Genomic DNA, 26,312 nt, shown 5'->3' with positions numbered 1-26,312 from the left:
AGTCGTACACCGATTGTACCAGGTATAGTACATTCCTGGCCGACCGCCGTTAATACCGGCGAGCCGCAGATTTGATCGATTGTCATGAAGAGTGTCCTACCAGCGAAAGCCTAAGCCTCACGATGGATTGTGACTACCTACGCGTCTCGGGTCACCCAACTAAACTAAGCTAGATCATGGATAAAGCTTCGAGAACGCCACACCTTTCAATCGAGGGTGTTTTTAGCGGCCGCCATAATCATCTAAAATGAACGAGCTTGACTTTCACCTGACCCAGTAAGTGCAAAATCTTCAAGGGTTTCGGAGAAGTCGGCTGGAATGTTGTCATGCAAGTTTTGCGTAACGTTTCGCAAGATGTTTGTGCCACTTGTACGTTTGAGTTAAGGTTAATCAAGCCGTTGTACAGAGTAGATGAACGGCAAAACCCAGCCATTTCATTTTACTGAAAGTGCTGACGGGGTTTACCATGTCACCCACGTGTTGAACCTTCGCGAAGTTCCTTTATGCTGATTACATTGAGCCAGGGCTGGAGTGTCATGATAGGCGGAAAGTTTCATTATATTCAATCGCATTGAACCGTGATATATAGGTAATTTATTAGAGTTTATTAATGATAAGGTTTTGAGTTCTTGGTTGCTTCAACTTGTGAGACCTACCCTTGACCTAATCTATCCCAAGCAGCTCAACCGTCAAGGAATTAAGCAAACAGGCTACAAAAGTTTTTCTCATTTTAGTCAAAACTTTTCAAGGTTATTATCTTTCTTAACATTTCGATTGGATGTTTCACGTCTATTAAGGTGAAGTACACAACCAACAGTCATCAGATGTACCATAGAATAGTTAAACTGAAACATCAACATCTGCAAGCAACAATGAATCCTGCGTTTGCACAATACTCTGACGATTACGGCGGAGTAAATGCTAATTTGTATCAAGCAACTGGATCTCTCTCCATTAACTCTCAATTAAATACACAAGCACAATTACTAACTGACTGTCACAACAAGCCGCGACAGTCAACCTAGTAACCATTACCGGAAAAGCAAACATGAACATCATTCAAGTATTTCCAACAGATATATATAAGAAACCATACATTCTTTGCGATCAAATGTAGTCCCAGTCGTGGTACGTCCACTCGATAAGTCTTAATGAGATACTGATGAGAGACCTTTCAAAGGCATTGACTTCTTATGTTAGGAAAGCTTGTAGATTTTGATACAAGGTTTAAAGACAAAAGGCTGCACTGTAGAAGACGGTAGGTCTCAAGCCAGGTAGTAACCTACTCCTCGCTTCAGCACTTGACGACATTGTTCGTCGCGGCAAGGGACGTGAACTGATGATGCACCTCTTATCAGGGAGCAGTTCGATGATCGGGTCAGATAGCTTGACGAAGAAACGGTTCTCCAGCCTTATATCCGGGCGGTGCCATCCAACCAAGTTCAAACCGATAGCACAATTGAACCAGCTGAAGCATTCGTGACAGCTTCCTCAACTCTTAGTCGAGATGTCACCATGTTTATCGATTCTCCAGAAAAGGTTGATGTGACAGACACAGGCTCCGTACACGTCTGGCTGAAGCTGGCAATCTTCAAGTGCTACAGAAAGTCTAGCGAACTTAGAAAAGATGAGGTTTATTTCTCATGGGGATGAGGAGATGATAAAAACCACGGGATTTTGCACAGAACCCCCGAATTTGGTTCTGGTCTCACAGGTATGATGCGGGATTTCCCATCTGACACGTCTGATTTGCATCAAGGCAAAGTCAGTGAAGCTGTTTGCGGAACTGTTATTTGCCAGGAAACAGATAATAGCCCGTCTGATTGTTATGATAAGCTTATACAAGCCATGAGAGAGACTTGTCCAGTCTGGCAAAGTCATTGGCTCATGATGTTGGCAACGCTGCCTTCAACGAGCTTATCAGACGGCTCCCCGGCTTCAGTCAATACTCAAAAATGACATTTGATCGAAAACGTTGCCATGGTTGTCGCAGCGTTCCTTGATCGGCTCCGAAATCATGAGGACAAAGTGGCGGAGCACAACTATGGTTTCAATAAGTAGTTTCTCCGTAACTATCAACATCCTGATGTGTTTATCATTCTTTCTTTTGATGCAAGAAGTGGTGGAGATTTTAGTGTGTTTGCTCGAGCTGTCATCAGTCCAGATACGGATTCGATTAAGGTACATAGACATACACTTCTTTACCCATGCATCTCAGTCAAGCATTGACATATTGCCGGTTTGGCCAGGATTTCTAGGCGCGAAGGATGGATGGATGAATGAATGCCCTGCAGCATCATCTGCCTAAACTGATGGAACCCTGTAACTGCCGGAAAGCGGCCCGACAAAGCACTGTAATGCGGGGAATCTGCAGTGGACGAGTCACCTACAGCTCCAGGGTGTCAGGTAACTTACAGGGCATTGTGGTATCTCTCAATCATTCATGCAAGTGACCTAAGATATTCCAATTTCAACCGCCGCAACTGAAGGCATTCACAAACAACACTACAATGTCATCTGATTCTGTTACCCCCGACCTGATGCCTTCATCTGAAATTGTATACCCATTACATGAATTCGACGACTCTCCCATTAATCGGTATATGCAACACTGGACTCTGCGATTTGATGCAGTCCTCGACACAACGAAGCTATGCGCAGCTCTCACAAATCTCCTCAGTCGGGGCGATTGGAGAAAGTTAGGCGGTCGCTTACAATTTAACGATATGGGAAAGCTTGAGATTCATGCACCAAGGGAATACACCCACGAGCGACCGGCATTTCAATTTTCTGAAGAGACTTTCCCAGTAAAAACCACCGATCATCCTGTCGCAAAGAACCTCCCCAGGGCAAGAGGCAAGGCCGAACTGTTCCCAGGCATCACAGGCCAATTCAAAACCTTGACAGTTGGTCCTGAATGGGGACTTGACTTTGATGAACACGTTCGCCGCCAGGAGCCAGTCATCGGCATCCATATGGCTCTCTTCAACGATGCGACATTGATCAGTATTCGCTGGTCTCATGTCGTTTGCGACTTTATGGGGATCAAAGGTCTGGTTCTGGCCTGGTCAATGGATCTAGATGGACGCTACGACGAGATTCCACCTTTCATGGGTGCATTCAACGATCCTCTAAAAGATATTGGATCGGCTCCGCCTAAAGAACCTTATGCTCTGTCAAGTATGAAGCTGAGCCCTGAAGCCTTCAAGAAGACATACGACAAATACTTGGAGCACGTCGAAGCATACCCAGTGTCGGTGCGACGCATGCTTGTGCTGCCAGAATCCGCCGTCCACAAGATCAAGATGGATTTCATTGGCGGCCAAGGCTCGGATACCCTCAAAGTGATTCCAAAGGGAGCCCTCTACAATGGGCAGTTTGTAAGCGACGCTGATATTCTGTCTGTTTGGGCGGCGCGACTCTGCTGCAGCATCCTTCCTGCGGCGGACCGGCCCGTCCATGTGATGGGAATGTACGAGGCGAGACATTGCCTACCGGAAACATTTCCCCAACGCAAGGACAAGCCCGATTCTAGCCCTGTCTTCATTGCCAATGCAACCTTTTCGACCTCGACCAACACCACTCTACAGGCGCTTCGACATCAGCCGCTAGCGAGAACCGCGCTGTTGGTTAGAGAGTCTGTGGCGACCCTGACCAAGGAGCCGCAAGTACACGCACAACTACATCTTCTGCGGGAGTCGTACGAGAAAGATAGTGAGAACCCGGCAATTTTTGCCGCCGAGAACTCATTTATCCTAGTCGTTTCCAACTTCAGCAAGATGGGCTTTTTCGACTCGATCGACTTTTCTTCTGCGGTTATTACCCCCGCCGCAGCTGGACATGGAAAGTCTCCTGGGAGAATCTCCTGGCACCAGTGGACTACACTGGAGCACAACACACACATACGCAACATGTTCCAGGTGGGCGGCAAAGATGGCCAAGGAAATACATGGATGATGGGCATTCTGCCGCCTGAAACCTGGGCTCTGGCAGAGCAGCATTTAGCCGGCCTGTCGGATAGGCCCTTGCCAAGCAAGCTTTAGGATTTGATTCCTGGAAAACAAAATATGCGGCTCATCGAATACTGGCCAATAGATGCTACGAAACTCATTAGCTTGGGGACCTAGTGCAACATAGGGATCCTACGGAGATGATGCAAGATGTTTTGAGTCACCATTGGCAGGTTAAATGTCACAATCTCACCTGCATACATCATAGACTTCTCTAAAGTCCCGTCTTTTATATGTGCTCTTCTAGTATAATCGCGAGCACTTGGTCACCTACATACTGGAGGCCAAGGGTTCTATTATGCTGCACCTAACCACAAGGAGGTGTTCATGCCGATTTTGCCTAGAACAGGACAACGGCCCGCTCAACTACCATATTATCTGAGGATGATCCAGGTACGAGCTATTCTCGGTGCTGAGTTTTCGAATACCGGATCATTCAGCCTATTGTCCTTTTGGTCGGATGATAATGGTGAATCCTCAGACTCGAAAGCTAGGAGAGGTTTCGTTCGAAATCCTTCAAAGAGGGGAAGACCTTGGTTTGCCGAGAGGATGTGTGACCAGATGGAAAGGTTTATATAATGCACCGCCATTGAAACGACTATGTACATCGAGGCTCTTGATAAATCTTTTGATATTACCAAATCTAAAACCATCCAACTATTGTGTCAACCATGAGCCCTCCAACCCCAATTGCCATCATTGGAGTCGGCTGTAGGCTCCCGGGCGGAGCAAACAACTTGGATAGTTTATGGAAACTCTTATCGGAGAGCCGAAATGGACAGACAGAGATCCCCAAGGATCGATGGAATGCGGATGCGTGGTTTGACGCGTACCCAGATGCAAAGCAGTCAATGGTGACCAAGCATGGGTACTTCCTACAAGATGACATATCTCAGTTTGATGCCAAATTCTTCGGAATCTCCAGCGGGGAGGCAAATTCTATGGACCCTCAGCAGCGCCTATTTCTCATGACGACTTATGAGGCCCTCGAAGATGCAGGTATACCCGTTGAAACACTGCGTGGCTCGAACACTGGTGTGTATGCAAGCATATTTGAGAGGAGTTATGACCGGATGGGGCATAAAGATCTATCCACAATCGGAAGAACACATTTAAACGGAACGGGAGAGTCCAGTGAGTGAATGCAGATATCAGTGATGATGATGCTTGGCAGCTTACATCACGTTAGTTCTCTCGAACCGGGTATCGTACTGCTTCGACCTGCGGGGTCCCTGTATGACGATCGATACCGGATGCGTATTACACCTTAGGACCGAGTTTCCGGGAAAGCAATGTGCTAACTATGCATAGTCTGGCAGTCTTGTTGGCTTACATCAGGCATGTCAGAGTCTTCGGTTAGGCGAGTCGGAGCTCGCCTTGGTGGGTGGCTCTCAGCTCGTTATTCAACCAGACCTTTTAAGTATAAGTGAGTACCGATAACGCCTCTGGACCACAACTGAGAAATTTCCATGTCAAACATGAATGTATCACTGATAACTACGCAGTGAGTGGTATGGGAATGCTCAACCCAGATGGAAAGTCGTATGCATTTGACTCGAGAGGCGCTGGATATGGCCGCGGCGAAGGCGTCGCCACTATCGTCCTGAAACGATTGGATAATGCACTCAAAGACGGGTAAGCCTTGATCACTTGAAGTTGCTTGGCATGCTAACAAGATTGGTAGTGACCGAATACACGCCATCATTGCCAATTCAGGTATGAACCAAGACGGCAAAACTCCTGGCCTCAACACGCCAAGTGGCGAAGCACAAGCAGCACTCTCCCGACGTGTGTACCAAGAGGCTGGGCTAAACCCGGCCAATACTTCATTCGTTGAGGCTCATGGCACTGTAAGTGTTGCAAATGGTAGAATGAGATCCATGCTGACAGGAACGAATAGGGAACACAGGCAGGCGACCGCGAGGAAATAGGATCTATATCCAAGGTCTTTTGCGAAGAGCCTGGTAGAACAGATGACCTATACGTTGGATCAGTCAAAACAAACATTGGCCACCTGGAGGCCGCGTCTGGTATTGCCGGCCTCTTGAAATCTATACTCATCCTCAAGCATGGTCAAATTCCCGCCACCCTCAACTTTATCAAGCCAAAACCTTCGCTGAAGCTATATGAGAAGAAGATAAAGGTACATCCTTTTATGTCATCAGAATAAGTATGAGACACTCTAACATGTATGATCGCAGATCCCTAGTGAGCTCACGGAGCTGCCAACATCGCAAGACGGCCCTGCTCGTGTGTCACTCAACTCCTTTGGATATGGAGGAACCAATTGTCACGTTATCCTTCAGGCTCCAGATTCAAAAAAATTCAATGGGGTTGCCAATGGCACATCTAACGGAATGACTAATGGTACTAAAACCGACGACGCTACTCCAAAGCTGTTCGTTCTTAGTGCATCAACCGAAAAGGCATTATCGTCAACCTTGGAGAACATCAAGAAGTGGGCAGACAATCATGAGCTAGATTCGAATACCCTGCGCGATCTCTCGTACACTTTGGGCGTCCACAGATCTGCCCTCGCATTCCGCCGAGCTATCGTCGCTTCAACATCTGCGGAGCTTTTGCAGGAACTAGACCAAACAATTTTACCAAAGAGAGCGACTACCCATGCTCCACTCACCTTTGTTTTCTCTGGACAAGGTGCTCAATGGTATGCTATGGGTCGTGAGCTCATCAGCTCTTCACCATGTTTCCGGCAGTCGATGATGGCTATGGATCACACGATACGAGAGCAAGGCAGCACTTGGAGTCTCATTGAAGAGCTTTCCAGAGAGGAGAATGAGTCACGGATCTCCGAGGCCGAGATCTCCCAGCCCGCAACCACAGCCATCCAGATTGCGCTTGTCGACTTGCTGGAGAGTATCTCAATAAAGTCTAGCCGGGTTGTTGGACACAGCTCTGGTGAGGTTGCCGCTGCCTATGCTGCTGGTGCTTTGAGCAGAGAGAATGCCATTATTGTGTAAGTCAATTACGCACCCGAGGTGGCGATGTATCTAATGTTAAACAGTGCTTACTACCGTGGTGTTGCCTCCCTGAAAGCCAAGGCAGTAGCGGAGGTGCCTGGCTCCATGATGGCAGTCGCCCTTGGAGAGACGGAAGCACAGCAATACATTGACAAGGTCACAACTGGAACTGTCAATGTCGCTTGTGTAAACAGTCCAGCAAGTAGTACAATCTCGGGAGACTTGACCGCCATCGAAGAGCTCAAGTCACTACTTGACGCTGAGGGGATCTTTGCACGTACCCTCAAGGTTGATACCGCATATCACTCACATCATATGCGACGAGTCGCGCATGACTATCAGGAATCAATGAGTACTATTGAGTCTACTGAAGTGCGCAATGGTGTCACATTCTACTCAAGCGTTACGGGAGCAATAAAGTCTACAGACTTTGGCGCCGAGTACTGGACAGCAAACCTGATCTCCCAAGTCAAGTTTAGTCAAGCTTTGGCTTTGTTGAGGGACGATCAAGTGAGAAAAGAAGTGGGCATGGACACTAGCGTCTTCATTGAAGTTGGACCTCATTCAGCTTTGGCAGGCCCGGCTCGTCAAACACTGGCACAGGTAGGAAGCGAAAGGTTTAAGTTCGAATATCTGTCTGCCCTCGTACGCCACAAAAACGCTCTGCAGACGGTTCTATCACTTGCCGGGAAGATCTTCGAGCTCGGCCTCAAGGTAGACCTTGGATCCGTGATCAGGATTACCGATGAAGCAGAGCCTGAGGTCATTAGGGACTTGGAAAAATACCCTTGGGATCTAGCTCCGTTCTGGTACGAATCTCGGCTGAGCAAATCCCATCGCTTTCGAAAGTTCCCACAGCACGATCTACTCGGCCTGTTGGATCCAGCGAGCACTATTCACGAGCCTCGCTGGAGATATCACATCAATTTGGATGACTTACCATGGCTCCGGGACCACGTAGTCGAGGGCTTCACGCTTTACCCTGGAGCGGGCTACTTGACCATGGCCATCGAAGCGATGAAGCAGCTCGTGCAGCTAAGAGATGCCCAGCGGTCCATCTCGAGGTTCATGCTTCGTGAAGTGGCCATTTCGAAATCCATTGTCCTAAATGAATCGGATAATGAGGGAAGTTCTGGCGAAGTCGAAGTGCAACTGACGATGTCCAATTCTCGTCAGTATGAAGGCAGTCGCTGGGAGACTTTCCGAATCTGGTCATATGACAATGCCAACGAATCATGGACCGAGCACTGCTCCGGTGAAATTACGGTCGACTACGAGGACACTGAGGATGACGAGGTGAATGGCACCAGAGAAGCGGATTTGCGGAATGAAGAATCGATGCAACTTCTGAACGACGCTCGACAGAGTTGCGATCTGGACATGACCAAGACTGAGTTCTACGAGTTTGCTAAACTTACTGGTAACCAATGGGATGGCGCATTCAGTCCGATCGATTCACTCAAGTATGGCAACAAACAAGGTCTTCTCGACATCATTATCCCAGACGTGGCGTCCCTGATGCCATATCGTTCTTTCAAACCTCACGTTATCCACCCAATCACTCTCGATGCTGTTCATCAACTCAGTGGGATACTGTTCAAGAAGTTTGTGTCCAATGCTCCCTGTGTGCCCACCAAGATTACCCTGCTGGAGATCGACGCCAAGATTTCTGCACGAGCAGGCGATAGTCTTACTGCCGCTATGCAGATCGAGCCCGATGGCCTCAAGGCGTGTACTGGGCAGTCTTGGGTGTTTCAACAAGAGACCAATGGCCAGCTTAGACCAGTCATCAAGCTCCTGGTCAACCTCAGGGCCATCGGCGAAGCGCATCAGGATGAGAACCGGCCTTTTGTTCAAGACAAGGTGAACCGACTGGAGTGGAACCTGGACGCAGACTTCATGGAAGAAACATCATTCTCTCACTTTCTCTCTACGACGCTTGGCTTGGATGAGAACATGATATACAACTACGACGGCAGCAAAGTATCTGCTATCGAAGCCAAAGAGAGCTTCCGTGCAGCCGACCAGGCCGCTTCCATCTGGATTCGAGATGCACTGAGCTACTTTGAGGCCAACAAAATTGAGATTTCAAGCCCTCACCTTGTCAAGTACTTCAAATGGATGAACAAGTGGGTCAACTCTGACTATTACAACGACATCATGTCAGGGTTGCGCTTTGAGGACGAGGTCAGCATCCTGGAGCGAATTGATGCTCTCACTAACGCACCCGAGCTACAACTGCTGGCACGTGTCGGCAGAGCCCTTCCTGGAATCCTAAGCGGTGCTGTTGAGCCATTAAGCATTATGCTGGAGGGCAACCTCCTCATACGTGCTTATGAGGGCGGAACCTTCAGCGGTGACTACGAAGCTGCAGTTGCATACCTTCAACTTCTCACATTCAAGAATCCCCGTCTCCGCTTTTTAGAAATTGGTGCCGGAACTGGAGGCTGCACGAAGAGGCTCCTCGGTGGGATCGCCGATAAGAACAGTGCCGGTGGCCTACCCATTGAACAGTACACCTACACAGACATATCAAGTGGCTTCTTTGAGGAGGCTCGCAGCACATTCGTGGACTGGGAGGCTTACATGGACTTTAAGACGCTTGATGTGGAGGGAGATCCTCTCAAGCAGGGCTACCAGCCCGAGACATACGATGTTGTCGTGGCATCAAATGTTTTACATGCAACGAAGCAGATGGACGTCACAATGAAACACGTTAGAAAGCTGCTAAAGCCTGGTGGAAGCTTGATCCTTGTTGAGAACTCACCCAAAGGTGCAGTCATTGGTCTTATCTTCGGCACGCTATCTGGATGGTGGGCTCACGAGGATGAGTTCCGAGAGGACACCGCGCTGATGTATCGAGAGCAATGGGATACAATTCTGTCAAGGAACGGCTTTGGTGGAATCCATGTTGCTCGCAACAGTATGATGGTTTCCAAAGCTGTGCCCGTGTTGACCAATGGACAGTCGGCGCGAAACGAACAGCTTGTGCTCATCAATGATATGTCGGGCGATAGAATTGATGCGATTTCCAAGAACATCAAATATACCTTGGCCAATACTGAGGTCAAGGAGAGTGGGTGGGATCTATTGGAAATAAATGAGGAGACTGTCTACCTGGTCATTGATCGCGCCGAGACACCTCTGCTTCTCGACCCGCAACCTCAGTTATTCACGGCACTCAACGCGCTCCTTTCCGCAAAGGCCAGGATTCTCTGGGTCGTTACCCAAGATAGCCCTGACACCGTACCCGCGGCATACAAGGGCGTGGTAACTGCTGTTGCAAGAGTACTCCGTCGTGAAAGTGGCAATACTGGGTTTGTTACCCTTGACATACGTGACCCTGCTCTCGATCCAGACGTGACTGGACGAGTAGTGGCCGAAATGTTACAAAAATGCTTCTGGCCCGACGCTCAAGATCAAAAGTCTCTGGAGCCTGAGTTCGCGTACGAGGATGGTCGAGTGTCAATTCCCAGGATATTGCCAGACAACACGTTCTTGAAGTGGGCTCGTAGCAGCTGGGAAGCCTCCACCATGGTTGAGACAGAGACTACTCGTCATCAGGGTGATCGGGCTCTGAAGCTCGAGTTTGCTACTCCTGGGTTACTGAGCTCACTCCGATTCGTGGACAGTGACTTGTCATCCGATCTAAGAGCTGATCAGATCGAAGTTAAGTCCAATGCCTATGGGGTCAATTACAAGGATTTGTGTGTGGCCTTGGGACAAACAGGTTCAGACACACAAATGGTTGGCGAGTTCGCTGGTGTTGTAACATCTGTTGGCAGTGATATGAGGGACATGTACGAGGTTGGAGACAGGGTTATGGGCTTTGGTGCCCAGTCGTACAGCAATCTATCGCGCGTCAACGGATACCTTGCCCAGAAGACGCCAAGCTCAATGAGCAACAGTACTGCAGCATCAATCGCTTATGCACACGTGGCGGCGTACCAATGCATCAAGAACCTGGCCCGCCTCGAACAAGACCAGTCTATTCTCATTCACTCTGCATCGGGAGCTGTTGGTCAAGCTGCAATCCAACTTGCCCAGTTTATTGGAGCCGCGATCTTTTGTACTGTTGGGAATCGCGAGAAGCGGCAATTCCTGGTTGACGTTTACGGGATCTCGGAAGACCACATCTTCTCCACTCAATCCGGATCGTTGAAACAGAGCATCATGCATATCACCAATGGTGAGGGCGTGGACGTTGTGCTCAACACCTCGACGGGAGAGATGCTAAGAGACAGCCTAGACTGCGTCAAAAGTCTGGGCGTGTTTATTGAACTTGGGAAGAGTGAGATCCAGAAGGCTTCTCAATTGAGCATGGCCGCGTTCCAAAAGTCAATCACATTCAACACCTTTGATTTGATGACTTTAGCTATGCGAAAGCCCAAACAGATACACCAAATGCTAGGTGAAATCGTTGAGCTTATTGGGTCAGACACGCTTCGTCCAGCACAACCTATCAATACATATCCTATTGAGAAACTGGAGGATGCCTTTCGCCTGATCAGTGCGAGGAAACACATTGGCAAAGTTGTTCTCTTGGCCCAGCCTTCATCAACAGTCAAATGTCTACCAGCGAAGCCAACACCACTTAGACTCCGGAGAGATGGAACCTACATCGTGGCGGGAGGTCTTGGTGATCTACCTTCAAGAATCTGTCACTTCTTCGCTGCTCGTGGAGCTGGACATATTGTTTCTCTTTCTAGGCGCACCATCGACGAAGAGACGAGACGTAAACATACGGCAGCAGTGGAAGTACATGGTGCCAAGCTTCACCTACTGAGATGCGATATCACCAATGAGGAGCAGATGAGAGAAGCGTTCTCATTTTGCAGTTCGCTACCCCCTATCAGAGGCGTGGTGCAGGGAGCCTTAGCATTGCGGGTAAGTTGCTATACTCAATGCCAAACAGTAAAATTCTGACTGTCTAGGATCGAACCTTTTCTCAAATGACTGTCGACGAATGGAAGCTACCACTACAGCCAAAGATATTTGGAACCATCAGTCTTGACAAGTACTTCGCCAGCCCGGACTTGGATTTCTTCGTGGCACTCTCGTCAATTGTATCTGTCATTGGCAAATCTGGTCAATCCAATTACGCAGCCGGCAATGGCTTCCAAGATGCTTTTGCACGCGCCCATGCCAACCACCCACATACTCAGTATGTGTCTCTCAACATCGGCGCTGTCTCGATTGATGCCCACGGTGCTTTGGAGGCATCTGAAAACGAGACTGCAATCAGCACAATTAGGGCAAGTCTCCGTCAAAACAGTGTCATGGATATCTCTTTTGATGAGTTCTTTTCCAACTTCGAATATATCGCGACCGAGGCTGCTCGTAAGGATGGGTTGCACCAATCAATTCAAGCAGTAACACGCCAATCAATGGTTGAGGCTAACGATGAGTATTTACTCGACAATCCCGTTTTCAGCCAGCTACCCCTCGCACTGGAGAAGAAGGACAGTGGCGCTGCCAAGACTGACAAGATTGACTTTGCGGAGGCATTGGCCAATGTCAAGACTATGTCAGAGGCGGAACAGCTGATCCAAGATGCTTCACTCGCCAAGTTTGCAGTCTTCCTAGACCGACCTGTGGAGGAGATCCGGGTGGGACAGTCTTTGGCTACCCTCGGACTGGATTCCCTTGTCAGCATCGAGCTGAAGAATTGGATGGTTCGCACATTCCAGGTCAATTTGCAAACATCGGAGTTGAGCGGTGCCGGTAGCATCACCGCTCTCACTTCCACAGTCGCTTCACGATCAAAGCTCATTCCCGATGAGATACGTCAATCACAGCCGAAAGAGGCTGTTCCTGTCGCGGAAGAGACATCTCTTTCGAAACGCGAAAAGGTGAAGACCAACCATGACTTTTATTGTTGCCGAACATGCAACGACTTGCCCAGATACCCGCTCGTCGATCTAGACGAAGCTGTCAAGGACCTTCTCAATAGCGTCGGCCACTTTGCTCATACTCGAGAAGAATACGAAGAGCTTAGTCGCAAAGCTCATGGTCTAGCGACACCAGGGAGTCTTGGTCGCAGACTCTACAACAAGCTACGTGTCAAGGCTGATGATCCCAACGTGGAGAGCTGGATTGCGGACCTACTTCTCAAAGCCCTGCATCTCAAACGTCGCTACCCGCTAGCACCTTTTGGAAACTTCATGGGCACACATTTTGACAGTCCAACACCTCACACCCAGGCAGAACGTGCAGCTACTCTCACTGCAGCCTTGTGTGAGTTCAAGGCCGACCGTGATGCAGGCAGACTGGAGCCCGATTTCCTTGGTACCAGGGCTAACTGTGGACATTCATTATCCTGGTTGTTCAACGCCGTGAGAGAGCCAAATGTCGACTGTGACAAGATGATGAAGTACCCGGACAACGAGTACGTTGCAGTGTTGCGAAAAGGACATCTTTTCAAGGTCCCCCTCAATTTAGATGGCACAAGTGCTTCATACAGCATGCTCAAGGCAACGTATCAAGCTATCATTGACTTGGACTTGAATGGCAACTCTTGGGCTGGAATGTTGACGACTGATAACCGTGATTCATGGGGATTGGTAAGTAATTTTGCGAAGTTCAACTTACAATAGAACTGACATACTTTAGAATCGACAAAGGCTGCTCGCTTTAGACAGCAAGAATGCAGCCTATTTCGAGACTATTGAGGCTTCTGTATTCGTCATGTGTCTTGACGACAATAGCCCTGTCACACGAGCAGACCGGGTTCGCTATGGTTACATAGGCGACTCATTCAACCGATGGCACGATAAATGCACTCAAATTATAGTGACTGCGAATGGACGCTCGGCGACCATCTTCGAGCACTCTATGATCGACCTCATGACGGTCTCTCAGCTTTCACAGAGACTGCAGAATGCCATCAACACACTTGATCCTGAGGCGCGCGCAGCAAGTAACGGTAGCACTACTGTTGACCCGTCTGCTCTCAAGGAAATCTCGTTGGTGACGACAGAAGATATTGATAGTCACATTGGGACGCTTCGTCAGGACTACCTCGCCATCACATCCACAAAACAATACGTCCCACATTTCATCAATGGTTTTGGCAAAGCAGTCCTGCTCGACAACTCTGCACCCATCAAGGCGACTGTTGACCTGACAATCCAATTGGCCAGTCGGTTGTACTTTGGCTACTTGCCAGCCAGTTGGGAGACGGTATCAACAGCACACTTCCATCTCGGCCGTCCCGAGATCGTTCAGGTAGTTCTCAAGTCTGTCATGGATTTCTGCGATGCAGCTCTTGACGATTCCGTACCGCGTACCGAGGCTCGCACCAAACTCCTGCAGGCCGCCCGCGAATGCAATGCCCAAATCGCCAAAGGAACAGAGGGTCGCAACTACTTCAGGCTGATGGATGTGATTGAGGTCATGTCGCAAGATCAAAATGATGAAGAGATCCCAGAGCTGTTCTCTGATCCTGTCTGGAAGAGGGGATACCCACAACTGATTATGCAAACCATGGTGGAAAAGAAGTTGTCAGAAGACCCAGGCTTCACCATGCCACATCCAGAGTCTGTGTGGATGAGCTATACTGTTTTTGATGATTCGTAAGTCTTGTTGGTTCTGGATGGTAACTCTGGTAGTACATACTAATAGTCGATAGGGTTGAGGTGTGTTTTGTCAGTCCTGTGGACAGTGCAGATCGATTTGGGATGGCTTTAGATCGAGCAGCAGAGATTGTCAAGGCTATCATTTCTGCACAAGATGCCTAGGGGAACACGTACAGCTAATTATTTTATAAGGGAACCAGTTTAGTACTGAACTAAGTACATTTCGTAATTAAGTGACGAATAGACCCGGGGTTAAATCTTCCGTTTTCTTTTAAATCTCCCCATAACCGATCGAGATCTCATCTGTTCTTCTGATCCCGCCACCATCATTCTGGGTCTTTGTGTCGCGTAAGATACTCTCGTCACTGGCGTTAGCATTGTACACAATGACCGTTTGATGGCACGACCCAGCAGGCGGTTCTGTTCGTGTCCCAGTTCCGTATTTCTTGCCACTGTGGTTTCCGTACATGGGAAGTTTATAGCTACTGTTACTGCCAGAGCTGTCGCCTTTACTACCATATCGGAAGCGTACATAGAGAGGTCGCAGAACTGGGATGGACGAGCACATTATTGTGGCGGTACTCTCAGTGGCAGACCATATGAGCATGTCCACGGTGTCATCTATATATAGTTAGTGGGTAGGCGATGATGGTAGAACCAGTACACTTACAGATGTACTCGTTGGCATTTAGTCCATCAAGGGCGACTGTTCGGACGATACCACATATCCCAGCACTAATTTGTTAGAATTGAATGTCGTCTTTTGGATGAACGTTTCTTACACGACGCCAAGGCTCAACCCACACGCAACTGTTATCTTCTCTTTGCGCTTCATGTTTAACTCCCAGATGACGAACCAGGGAAGAATGGCAAAGCAAAAGTCGGCAACGACGAACCAAGCTATTGCGTGTCAGTACCCCAGCACTACAACAGAGAATGTTACTTACATCCAACTGTCAATCCGACCTTGGAAAAGTCTATCCAGCATGTTCCCGGGATCCTCTTATCCCATGTACTCTCGACTGGGTCGCACTGCACCACAACTACCACACTTGCAAACAGCGTGATACCGACCGTGCCTGCAAGTAATGTCCATATAAAATGCTTCTGGAATCTGTTTCGGACGATACGTAGAAGAAAGATGCCCACTGCGCACTTCCCGACACCAATCAGTAAAATGCCAGCTACCTGACTGTATATCTCTAGTTCGACAGCCTTGAAATATGCATCAAGGTTGCCGATGTCGTTGAATCTTCGGCCGACGCCGTATTTTATTCCAGCGGTGACGAAAGCGGAGTAGATTATCTGCAGGACCTGTGAAAGTGTTAGTGTTCGGTTTCGTGTTGGGTTAATTGGACAGTACCAATGCAATCATAACAAGGTAGTCGTCAGGACCAACTGAATGGAGGATATGGGAACGTGTATAGATACGAAGAGCAACGAAGACTAGACAGATGACCACTTGCACCCAGAGTACAGTATTGAGCATGGGGCCTAGGCCTCCATAGTAGCTGGCCATGGTTGTGAATGAAAGAATGAATAAATGAAGAATGTACAGTAGAACAGTCTTGTCAGTCTTTGGATCTAACAGCTGGAAGATGTAACCTTGTCAACTTTTGTAAACGAACTACATCGCCCCTGATCGGCGTAGAGAGATCAACATGTCAGAGACTTTCAACTAGTATTAACGACATCGTCAGAGAAAAAGAAAATAATGAGACATTGGTGTCCACTAGCGTGTCTTAACCCAATAAGTAAAAGTGACAGGTTCTTTATTTGGGTCAAAACCAAGAATTGCAATACTCTTGGTGATCCTGAAGGTATTGGAGGCTTGAGCATTGAGCCGTTCATGAGTAGATATCTGCCGGAACTTGTAAAGACGGGTATAGATCTGGATATCATACGAGGAATATTCTCTTGCAGCCCACAACGCTTTGACAAAGAGCTTTGGCAAGGTCTGATATTGTGTACTGTCTCTTTTCTTCACTCTTGTCTCTTGTCTCCCCAGACCCGCTTCTAGGCGAGAGCTCGCTTATGCAGTTTGGTCAGGTTAATTGGGTTCAACAGGAAAAAGCAATTATGGACCAACGGAAACATGCGGGATAGAGGGGAAGTTCCGCTGTCACAACTGACAGTTGCATGATCCTGGAAGTTTTGTCTTTGTCTTCATTCAAGGCATGTGGCGTTGCACTTGTTTGGTTCTTCTTTGTGATAGAGCATATAGCAGCAATCTCGATATAGTTCAGCATTGATTGCAATGCGGAAGAAACATGGACTTTCAAGTTTTTGTGTCTTGATCTGCAAGAGAAGCTGTTATAGATTATGAATGGTTACCTTTACAATTATAAGAAGCGTTGAACTAGCTGATAACTATTTTGAGATCGTCGTCCCACCTTCCGGGATCCTCCAGCCGCATCTCAGCCGTTAAGGCTAACAACCCACACTAGGGGGTTCCACAAGAAATGACCGGTTCCCTCTTTTCTCACCAGAATCTCTATTATTTATAGAATTTATAATTAAATCTATAAAAATATTATTAAGTAATACTAAAATAAATAATAGACTTTAATAGCTATTATTTACTATTATATTATTATATAATTATATATCTTTTTTTTAATATTTTTAAATTAATTTTAAAAAGCTAATAAAAATGGGTATATTTTATTTTTTAAATAAATAGCTATAGAAAATACTTATAAAAATAAAAAACTTAATATTATATAATATAAAGCTTTTTTTATCTTATAATATATATCTTATATTTTATATATTTTAATTTATTAGTATAAATTTAAGGTAAAGTTATCTATAGACCGGACATTTCTTGTGGAACCCTGAGGCCACACTACCTGTTGTTAGTCTAGCAGTCTTATTGGGGCTCGGACTGTGATTCTTGTAACCGGTGTTCCCGTGGATCATGATCCTAGTAAGTAACCTTATTATGCAGTGACTCGACCAACAACATGGGCTGGCAATTTTAAATGGCAGTGAAAAGATGATACATCAGAGAGACGCTTCGCAGCGGGAAATGCTCCGGCAACCGTTATCCATTGCTGTTCATTTCTCTTCTCGGTCGGTTGTTATCTTGAATGATATGTAGGATCTAGAGCAAGTCACTTGCATGAAAGTCATGTTTGACTTAGCTTAGCAAGTCAAATGAATCACGCCGTTATCTACTGTACAGTGAAGGCGGGGAAGTAATATCTGGTATAACTTGTATAAATCAAACAACAATTACTGCTGGTTTCTGCCAATAACATTCTTCTGCTTTAATCACTTCTCTAACTCATGCACCGAAAATGGGCTCTATAGGTTATTCAACTGACTCCATCATCGCTGCCCTTGACGGCGTCCATCCAGATCAATTCTGCGGCGATGAAGTAGAGCGTCTGCGAGTTCGCGCGGCTGCTCGCCGTCTTTTAGCAAGAGTGGAATCACCATACGAACGAGCCTGGGGTTTCTGCTTTGAGCATCCTGCTGTCTTTGCTGCTTTACAGACTTGCATCGACCTGGGTATCTGGAAAATCTGGACTGAAGTTGGCGGTGGCAAGAAGACTATCGGTGATCTGGTTGCCATGTCAGGGAGGGATATTGAGGTCAATCTGCTGCGTGAGTGTCTTCATCTGTAGTCATCTTAGTCTAACATGCTTTAGGACGTCTTTTTCGACTACTGGCAGCCTTTAATGTTGTCGAAGAAACAGACCAAGACACATTCAAGCCAACGCCATTCTCCTATGCCATAGGCGATGAGTTCACCAAAGTCCGAGCATCACTCGAGGCAGCGTAAGTAGTGTTCTACTATTCCCTTTACCCCGTGATTGACCATATACAGAACTCAGCATTATATCTCAGCTGGCCAAAGCCTCCCCAAATACCTTGCCAAAATTGGTTATAAAGAGCCCACATCAGCTGAAGACAGCAACTATGTAGCAAGTGACCCAGATGGTCTTAACTTCTTTAGTCGACTTCGAAAAAGTCCAGAATATTATGCAGCTTTCACGGGACACATGGAGGCCTGGACAGCGTGGAAGACGCCATGGACCAAGATCTACGACCCAAGCAAACTGATGGATGGCGCCGATCTGAGTAAACCTCTAGTTGTGGATGTTGGCGGTAACACAGGAATTGATATCTCTCATGTTCTCAAAGCGAGACCTGATCTACCTGCCGGGGCACTGGTTCTGCAGGACCTTCCAGAGATTATTCAAAAGGTTGATGTTGATGAAAAGATTACAGCTCAGGTTCATAACTTTTTTAAACCTCAGCCAGTAATGGGTAAGCTTCATCCGGCCTAATGGGATACATGATTAACAAGTTACAGGGAGTCGCTTATATTTTATGCACGCCGTTTTCCATGACTGGCCTGATGCCGAAGCTACACAAATCCTTCAACACACTAGGAATGCCATGACCAAAGGCTACTCAAAGCTTTTCATCTATGACATCGTTCTGCCGCCAAAGGGAGCTAGCATTAGCCAGGCTACCATGGATGTTCAGATGATGTCTCTCCTCTCATCTTCGGAACGGACCAAGAGTCAGTGGGAAAATTTGTTGGAAGCGGCTGGATTTCATATTGTCAAGTTTTGGCCTGATCCACAACAATATGAGATGTTGATTGAGGCTGAGATTGCTTAGTCGGTGACACTGAATTATCAAAAACTCTTGGAGAGAAGGGGAGGATGTTTTATGCGCTTGCACATTTGTTCCTGCCAGTGACAATCATTCAATTAATCCCCATATACATAACGAAATAACATGAATATACCGAGCGGTACTACGTTGAAAAAGACTAACAGTAAACCACACCCATATCACGCATCGGCCTCGTCCTCCATGCCTTCACGTAGAATCTTGACCTGCTTCCTAATCTCAACCCAAAGCTCCAGTTTGTTCAGATCATCCGCATCCCGTATCTCTCCAGATGCTTGATCGTCGGCCACCAAGACCCAAGCATCGTCACAGCTCAATTTGGTTTGCTTTTCCTTAGACCGCCCAGCGATGGCCAAAAGCGCAGCCACAAACGCCTCCTGAATATATGCAAAGCTGAACTTGTCTGTAATCTCAGCAATGGCCTTGCATAGCTCATCAGGGAAGTCAATATCCTTGTTTGGTTTGAGCTTCTTCTGCCAAAAGTGGCAGTATGCTTCTCGCTGTTCAAGGTTTGGGTCGGGAAAATAATACTTGCGATCAAACCGAGATGGACGTTTCTACGTACTTGGTTAGTGGTTATCTCCGGAGACACGGAAACTCTTACCGAAATTCCAGGGTCCAGCAATTCCAAGTGGTTGGTGCTAGCAATGATGAATATGCCATCATTCTCTTTGAGGCCATCGACCTCGTTCAAGAAGTAGCTCCTTACTAAGGGTGTAACAAGTGAATCAATGTCTTCAAACACCAAGTAGCAGGGCGCAAACTCCCTAGCCTTTTCAAAGATGACATGAAGAGAGTACTGGGGTCCCATCCACGATTCTAAACTGCGTACGTAGACAGTGGGAACGGATGGTGTTCTGTCCGCCAGCATATGCATAGTGGCTTTGATACTGATAGTCTTACCATTGCCGGGTGGGCCGTGATAGATGAGTCCTCGTTTCCACGGCACGCCAAGATTCTTGTACGTCTTCTTGGATTCAAAGAAAGAGATGTGGTCGTTGATGAGCAGTTCCTTCATGTCTGGATCCAAGATGACAGCGTCCCATGTCGATTTCTGAGCGCTCTTCCAGAGCTCTCTATCTTTTTCGAATCCGCCTTGGTCAAATACCCACACTTCATCATGGAGATCACTTTGCCAGGAACCGGTGGCAAGTACAAGCTGTTCGGCTTTGTGAATGTTGGATGTCAGGATGTAGTAGTTCCTCAGCTGCGGATACGCCTCAGCGCCATCACGACCGTCGACCAAGTAGATAACAAATTCTTCCCCTTGCCATTGGTAGAGGAACTTGCCAAAAATGACCATCTCGGCCAGCTGTCCTTTATTGCCATCCATTCGACGAGATGGCGGCAGGTAGACGGTCACTTCAAGTGACGAAGGGACTTCGCCCTTGTCGTTTATGGCATTGAAGGTGGCGTGTCCGGCAGAAGCATACTCTAGCAGATTGCACCGCATTTCTTGGGCCACAATAAGGTCAAGCCCAGGGTACTGCTTCTTCAGAGCCGAAGTAAAGACCGAATCGGTGTTGATTCGTTTAGCGGTGGAGTGTTCAAAGTATGAACTAGTGGCCTCATCGCCCGGACCCTTTGACGCGGCAGAAGTCATTCTTGGATCGTTTTGTTTGCCGTTTCGGCGGTAGAAATGATACGCAGGATTAGAAGAGGTCATTGTTGGTGATAGAAGCCCTGGATGGGCTAATTAGATCGACGATCTATGTTGCTGTTAAAGGTTTGCTCTGCGTATTCAATCACGATAGCGGATTGAAGCGAAGATGAATTAATACATAGATATAGTTGCCTAGAGATAAAGAGGGGAAGCCTGCATGATGATGTTGTGTCTAGTTGCTGACGCGACTGCAATTGGATAGTCGCTTTTGATACTGTATTCGTGTACAGATACCCTAACTAGAAATGGCCGAAGCATGGAACCCCTGTTGTTGATTGCTCGTATGTTGGACGACTCCGAGATATCCGGGGATATTGGTTGCATCGAGTTGTTTCAACAGCGTTCAAATAATTGAAAACAAAATAGCAAATAAAGGGCTTCAGTTGTTGTGCAAGGCGATTGCCCAACAATGATATTTATAACCTTGAGCATTATATCGCTCACGGGTTCCATTTGAAACACACTTTTGCAGAGGTTCCAGAACAATATGAGACATAAAAAGTCGGCTCCAGAAATGTCATTTGTTCTGGAAATCATAATTGATAATTAATTGAGAACGGAAGTTTGAACCAAATCATAAGGCAAAAAGGGATAAGAACATCAACATAACATTCCAAAGTCCATCATTCTCATAGTACCTCACATGTATCCATCCTATCCAGTCCTTAGATATTATCACCAAGTGATCGATGCAATCTTATTCACATAGTCAGCATTCCTCTGCAATATCAAGTTCTCGGCAATCCATCTTCCAGCATCTTCCCTCGAGACAGTGTATCCAATTTCTTGACTCTGTCGTCCCGTCTTGGGGTCTTCAACTCCCACTCGGACAGGAGTCTCGCTCTTGCCGTTAACTAACAAACTGGCTCGTACAATGCAAAAGTCTTCGCCACTTCCAGCCAACTTCTCTTCCATGGCGATTTTGTCCTCGTGAGGCGCTTTCAAAGCGTAGCAGTATATCAAGAACAAGGCCATGGGATAATCCCGGCCAAAGCGAGACGTGCCAGTTGTGCTGAGGGCAACGATGAGTGGCTTTCCATTAGCGCCTTTGCTTCGGAGTTGCGCGACACATTCGAGAACAACATTCATGCCGACTTGGCAGACTTTGGGGTCATCGAGAGTCATCTTCCAGAGGTCAGGTTTGGCACCGATTGAGAAGAGGATCTCGTCCACAAGGTTGCCATCCTTGTTGAGTAAACAACTGCTCACGGCCTTGGAGTCATAAACATTTCCCTCGACAATATCAAGGAGATTGGCATGTTCTGCGCTGAGGGTTTCCAGTTTAGCAGGGACTCGGCACAAGGCGATGCAATGGTGGCCAGCGGCCAAGGTTTCTTTGAGTGCTGATAGACCTATGCCAGTACTAGCACCGAAGAACGCGACAGTCTTTGATGAATTCGCCATGGTCTGAGTTGTGATGTTGCGAAATTGAAAGGATATTTAATGATAGAATGCTGAAAGTATCTGCTATCTAGAGACGAGCTTATCAGTACCATTCATCGATGCAATATCAAGCAAAAGATGGCGCCATATGTGCCTTGTCTCGGAGGGTTATTCCACCGAATCTCACCATTAGATACAGCAAGCTCATAGAATATTCATGCGAGGCGGTGGCGTATGACAGAGTATTGTTGGTTGTTGTACGCAGTTTATTGTTTGTTCGGAGCCTGTCTCATGTTTGCCAGCTCGGTGCTTAGTAATTTAAAAGGAGCCGATGATTTGCCGTTGAAAGGAAACAATCCAGAAACCTGCCATTTTAGGTCAGTTGACTTATGCCTTAATCAGTATAATATATCTATATAAGCATATCTATATAAAAGATATATTATTACCTGCTAATTTCTTATATATACTTAGTTATCTATAGCTTATTATATTAAGCCTAGTTAATTAAAGGGGGAATTAAGTAATTAATAAATTAAAAAAGTAATTAAAATAAAGAGATTATAATATTATTAAACTATAATTTATAAAGATTAGCCTTATAATTACTTATATTTAAACCTATTACTATAAATATATAAACCTTAGTTTAAAATATAATTTAAAATTTTAATATCTTAGTATAAGTTTAATAATAAAATTTTAAAGTAATTTTATTTTTTATTTTATACTTTATAGAGCTTAAGTTTTCTTAAGGTTTTTCTTATAAATTTAAAACTAAAGAATCTATATAAATTAAAAACCTAATATATTAAACTTAAATATTTTTTAATAATTAACTTTCCTAATAAAATAATTAATATAATTTAAACTCTATAATAAAAAGGTAATAAAAAAAGCTTTTATATATATAATAGCTTTTTCCTCCTATAACCTATTAAATACCTTTAAACTTATTTAAATACTAAAGCAGTTAATTAATCCCTAGTCTATCTATAGCTATATTATATAGCTAATTAATCTGCAGAATTTATATAATACTATATCTCTTATTCCTAGAAAAAAAAGCCTCTATAGTAATATTTATAATTATTTTAATAGCTATTTCCTTAGTAAAAAGAATATTATTAATACTATTTTATTTAATAATAATAATAAAGGCTTAAAGTAGTTAAAATATAAGGCTAAATACCTCTAAGAAACCTAATATAATAATAATAATTATAGCCTTATTAAATTAATTGCCTTTAGCTATAAGCTCTTTTTACTCTTTATAATATATTTTTAGACTTATAAGCTAAGCTAAATAATAATAAGGCTTAAGTAAAAGCTTAAATACTTAAGGGATTTTAAAAAGAGGCTTATAAAAGGTTTTAATATTTATAATAATAAGGCTATTTTCCTTAAGAAAATTAAGTTTAATTATAAGTATAAGGATTAATATTAATACTTTAAGTTATAAGTAGCTTAGGCTAATAAAATCTTTAATAATTCTATTAAATTAATTAAAAATAAGATTATAAAGAATATTATTAAAGTAATTAAAATAATAAAGGTATTTATATTAAAAGCCTTATAAATAATAGAAGTTATATATAGAGTTAATAGGGTTAATAAGGCTAATTAAAGGTTAATAAGGGATTATATTAAGGATAAAGAAAATTAAAATATAAGCTAACCTAGAGGTAAAAGCTAACTCTATAGGAATTAATATAGTTATATAATATATTACCTTAAAATTCTATTATTAAACTTATACTAAGATATTAAAATTTTAAACTATATTTTAAACTAAGGGAATTTTAAAGTAATATATTATATAATTATATTAATTCCTATAAAGCTTTTACCTCTAGGTTAGCCTATATTTTAACTTTTTTTATCTTTAATATAATTCCCTATTAACCTTTAATTAGCCTTATTAACCCTATTAACCCTATATATAGCTTTCCTTATAAGGCCTTTAATATAAATACCTTTATTACTTTAATTACTTTAATAATATTCTTTATAATCTTATTTTTAATTAATTTAATAAAATTATTAAAGATCTTATTAACTTAGGCTATTTATAACTTAAAGTATTAATATTAATCCTTATACTTATAATTAAATTTAACTTTTTTAAAGAAAATAGTTTTATTATTATAAATATAAAGACTTTTTATAAGCCTTTTTTTAAAATTTCTTAAATACTTAAGCTTTTATTTAAGCCTTATTATTATTTAGCCTAGCTTATAGATTTAAAAATATATTATAAAGAGTAAAAAGAGCTTATAATTAAAAGTAATTAATTTAATAAGGCTATAATTATTATTATTATATTAAGTTTCTTAGAGATACTTAACTTTATATTTTAATTATTTTAAGCCTTTATTATTATTATTAAGTAAAATAATATTAATAATATCCTTTTTATTAAAAAAATAACTATTAAAATAGTTATAAATATTATTATAAAGGCTATTTCTTCTAGGAATAAAAGGTATAATACTATGTAAATTCTATAGATTAATTAGCTATATAATATAGCTAGTAGTAAATAGACTAGGGATTAATTAATTACTTTAATATTTAAATAAGTAATTATTTAAAAGTATTTAATAAGTTATAAGAAAAAGAAAATATTATATATATAAAAGCTTTTTTTATTATCTTCTTATTATAGAGTTTAAGTTATATTAATTATAGTTTTATTAAGAAAGTTAATTATTAAGAGATATTTAAATTTAATATATTAGATTGTTAATTTATATAAATCCTTTAGTTTTAAATTTATAAGAAAAACCTTAAAAAGACTTAAGCTTTATAAAGTATAAAGTAAAAAATAAAAATAAATATATAAAAATATAATTCTCTTTAAAAGAGTTAATATTATTATTATAATAGCCTTTAAATTAATCTTAAGCCTTTATTATTAATAGGCTTAAAGATAATAATAATAATAATAATACTATTAGTATTAATAATAATAAAAAAGAAATTCTTAATAAAAATAATTATATTATTATATTATTAGCCTTATTTATTTTTTACTTTAATAGTTAATTACCTTTAAGTTAATATACTTTATAGAAATATTAAATAAGCTCTTTTTAAAGTTAAAGAAAAAAGCTATATATTAATATTATAAACTTAAATAGTAAATTATAATAAAGTTAAAAATAAATAACCTTTTTATTTAAATATTATATTAAAATAAAGAAAAATAGCCTTCTTATAATTAAAAATCTTATAATAATAAGGTATATATATATAAAGCTTAATAAGTTACTTAAAGAAAGGTTTTTATTAATTAAATTTAATTAACTTTAAGTATAATACTATATATAGAAATTAATTAAAAACTATAAGGTATTCTTTTTAATATTAATATATAATAATACCTTATATAATAAGACCTTAAGTTAAATAAAAATATTATTAAAGAATTAAATATATTTTATAGAGAAATATAATACTATAGTATTATCTCTTAAGTTATAGGAATTATATTATTATAAGCTATTTAAAAAGGTATTTAATATTATAAAGAAAGTAAATAAAATATATTATAAGGTAATTAATTATATTAGCCTTATTTAATTATAAAAAGCTTTATTAAAAAGTAATAATCTATTTAAAGAGAAATCTTATAGCTAAGTATTAAAAAAAGATTATTATAAATAAGAGAGAATACTTTTAATATTATTAATAGCTAGTTAATAGCCTTTTTAAAGCTTACTTATAGGCTATTTTATAAGGCTATATAACTCTTTTAACTTTTTATTATTAATAAGGGAAAAAAGGCTATATTATATTACTCTTATTAATAATAGGATTTTACTAATAAATTATATCCTTAAGAATTTTATTAATTTATAATATATTATATAGTAATTAATTAATACTAATAATCTTTAATATATAATAAAGGATATTTAAATATAATTCTTAAAAATATTAATAGAGAGAAAGTCTTTAATTAAATAATTTATTAATTAGCTAATATTTAATTCTACTAAGATTATATAATATAACTTTTTAAATTCTTTATATAAATAGT

At 42.8% G+C, this 26,312-nt stretch overlaps 6 protein-coding genes across 6 annotated transcripts; 3 read left to right on the top strand and 3 right to left on the bottom strand.

Annotated features, from left to right (window-relative positions):
• Positions 1 to 2,510: 2,510 nt before the first annotated feature.
• FSST1_011431 (uncharacterized protein) lies at positions 2,511 to 4,043 on the top strand (the record flags this gene model as incomplete). Its single annotated transcript, XM_083234563.1, has 1 exon — positions 2,511 to 4,043. The coding sequence occupies one exon, from the start codon at positions 2,511 to 2,513 to the stop codon at positions 4,041 to 4,043; it is 1,533 nt and encodes a 510-aa protein (XP_083081127.1).
• Positions 4,044 to 4,681: 638 nt separating this feature from the next.
• Positions 4,682 to 14,730, top strand: FSST1_011430 (type I polyketide synthase; the record flags this gene model as incomplete). Its single annotated transcript, XM_083234562.1, has 11 exons — positions 4,682 to 5,144; positions 5,200 to 5,267; positions 5,322 to 5,436; positions 5,516 to 5,645; positions 5,695 to 5,860; positions 5,911 to 6,153; positions 6,212 to 6,987; positions 7,036 to 11,878; positions 11,926 to 13,554; positions 13,604 to 14,565; positions 14,622 to 14,730. 11 exons carry the CDS (start codon positions 4,682 to 4,684, stop codon positions 14,728 to 14,730), a joined length of 9,504 nt encoding a protein of 3,167 aa, XP_083081126.1.
• A 109-nt stretch (positions 14,731 to 14,839) lies between these two features.
• Positions 14,840 to 16,087, bottom strand: FSST1_011429 (uncharacterized protein; the record flags this gene model as incomplete). The annotated part of the gene is made up of 5 exons (XM_083234561.1): positions 14,840 to 15,189; positions 15,239 to 15,303; positions 15,351 to 15,468; positions 15,516 to 15,882; positions 15,932 to 16,087. 5 exons carry the CDS (start codon positions 16,085 to 16,087, stop codon positions 14,840 to 14,842), a joined length of 1,056 nt encoding a protein of 351 aa, XP_083081125.1.
• Positions 16,088 to 17,870: 1,783 nt separating this feature from the next.
• FSST1_011428 (O-methyltransferase-domain-containing protein) lies at positions 17,871 to 19,206 on the top strand (the record flags this gene model as incomplete). The annotated part of the gene is made up of 4 exons (XM_083234560.1): positions 17,871 to 18,180; positions 18,225 to 18,354; positions 18,404 to 18,846; positions 18,893 to 19,206. The coding sequence occupies 4 exons, from the start codon at positions 17,871 to 17,873 to the stop codon at positions 19,204 to 19,206; spliced, it is 1,197 nt and encodes a 398-aa protein (XP_083081124.1).
• A 176-nt stretch (positions 19,207 to 19,382) lies between these two features.
• FSST1_011427 (P-loop containing nucleoside triphosphate hydrolase protein) lies at positions 19,383 to 20,887 on the bottom strand (the record flags this gene model as incomplete). The annotated part of the gene is made up of 2 exons (XM_083234559.1): positions 19,383 to 19,778; positions 19,826 to 20,887. The coding sequence occupies 2 exons, from the start codon at positions 20,885 to 20,887 to the stop codon at positions 19,383 to 19,385; spliced, it is 1,458 nt and encodes a 485-aa protein (XP_083081123.1).
• Positions 20,888 to 21,559: 672 nt separating this feature from the next.
• On the bottom strand, positions 21,560 to 22,288 carry FSST1_011426 (uncharacterized protein; the record flags this gene model as incomplete). The annotated part of the gene is made up of 1 exon (XM_083234558.1): positions 21,560 to 22,288. The coding sequence occupies one exon, from the start codon at positions 22,286 to 22,288 to the stop codon at positions 21,560 to 21,562; it is 729 nt and encodes a 242-aa protein (XP_083081122.1).
• Positions 22,289 to 26,312: the final 4,024 nt, after the last annotated feature.

This window comes from Fusarium sambucinum, chromosome III (assembly GCF_050947815.1).
Source record: "Fusarium sambucinum isolate potato_lamoka chromosome III, whole genome shotgun sequence".
NCBI classification, from domain to species: Eukaryota; Fungi; Ascomycota; class Sordariomycetes; order Hypocreales; family Nectriaceae; genus Fusarium; species Fusarium sambucinum.
This window is presented reverse-complemented; position numbering and strand designations above follow the sequence as displayed.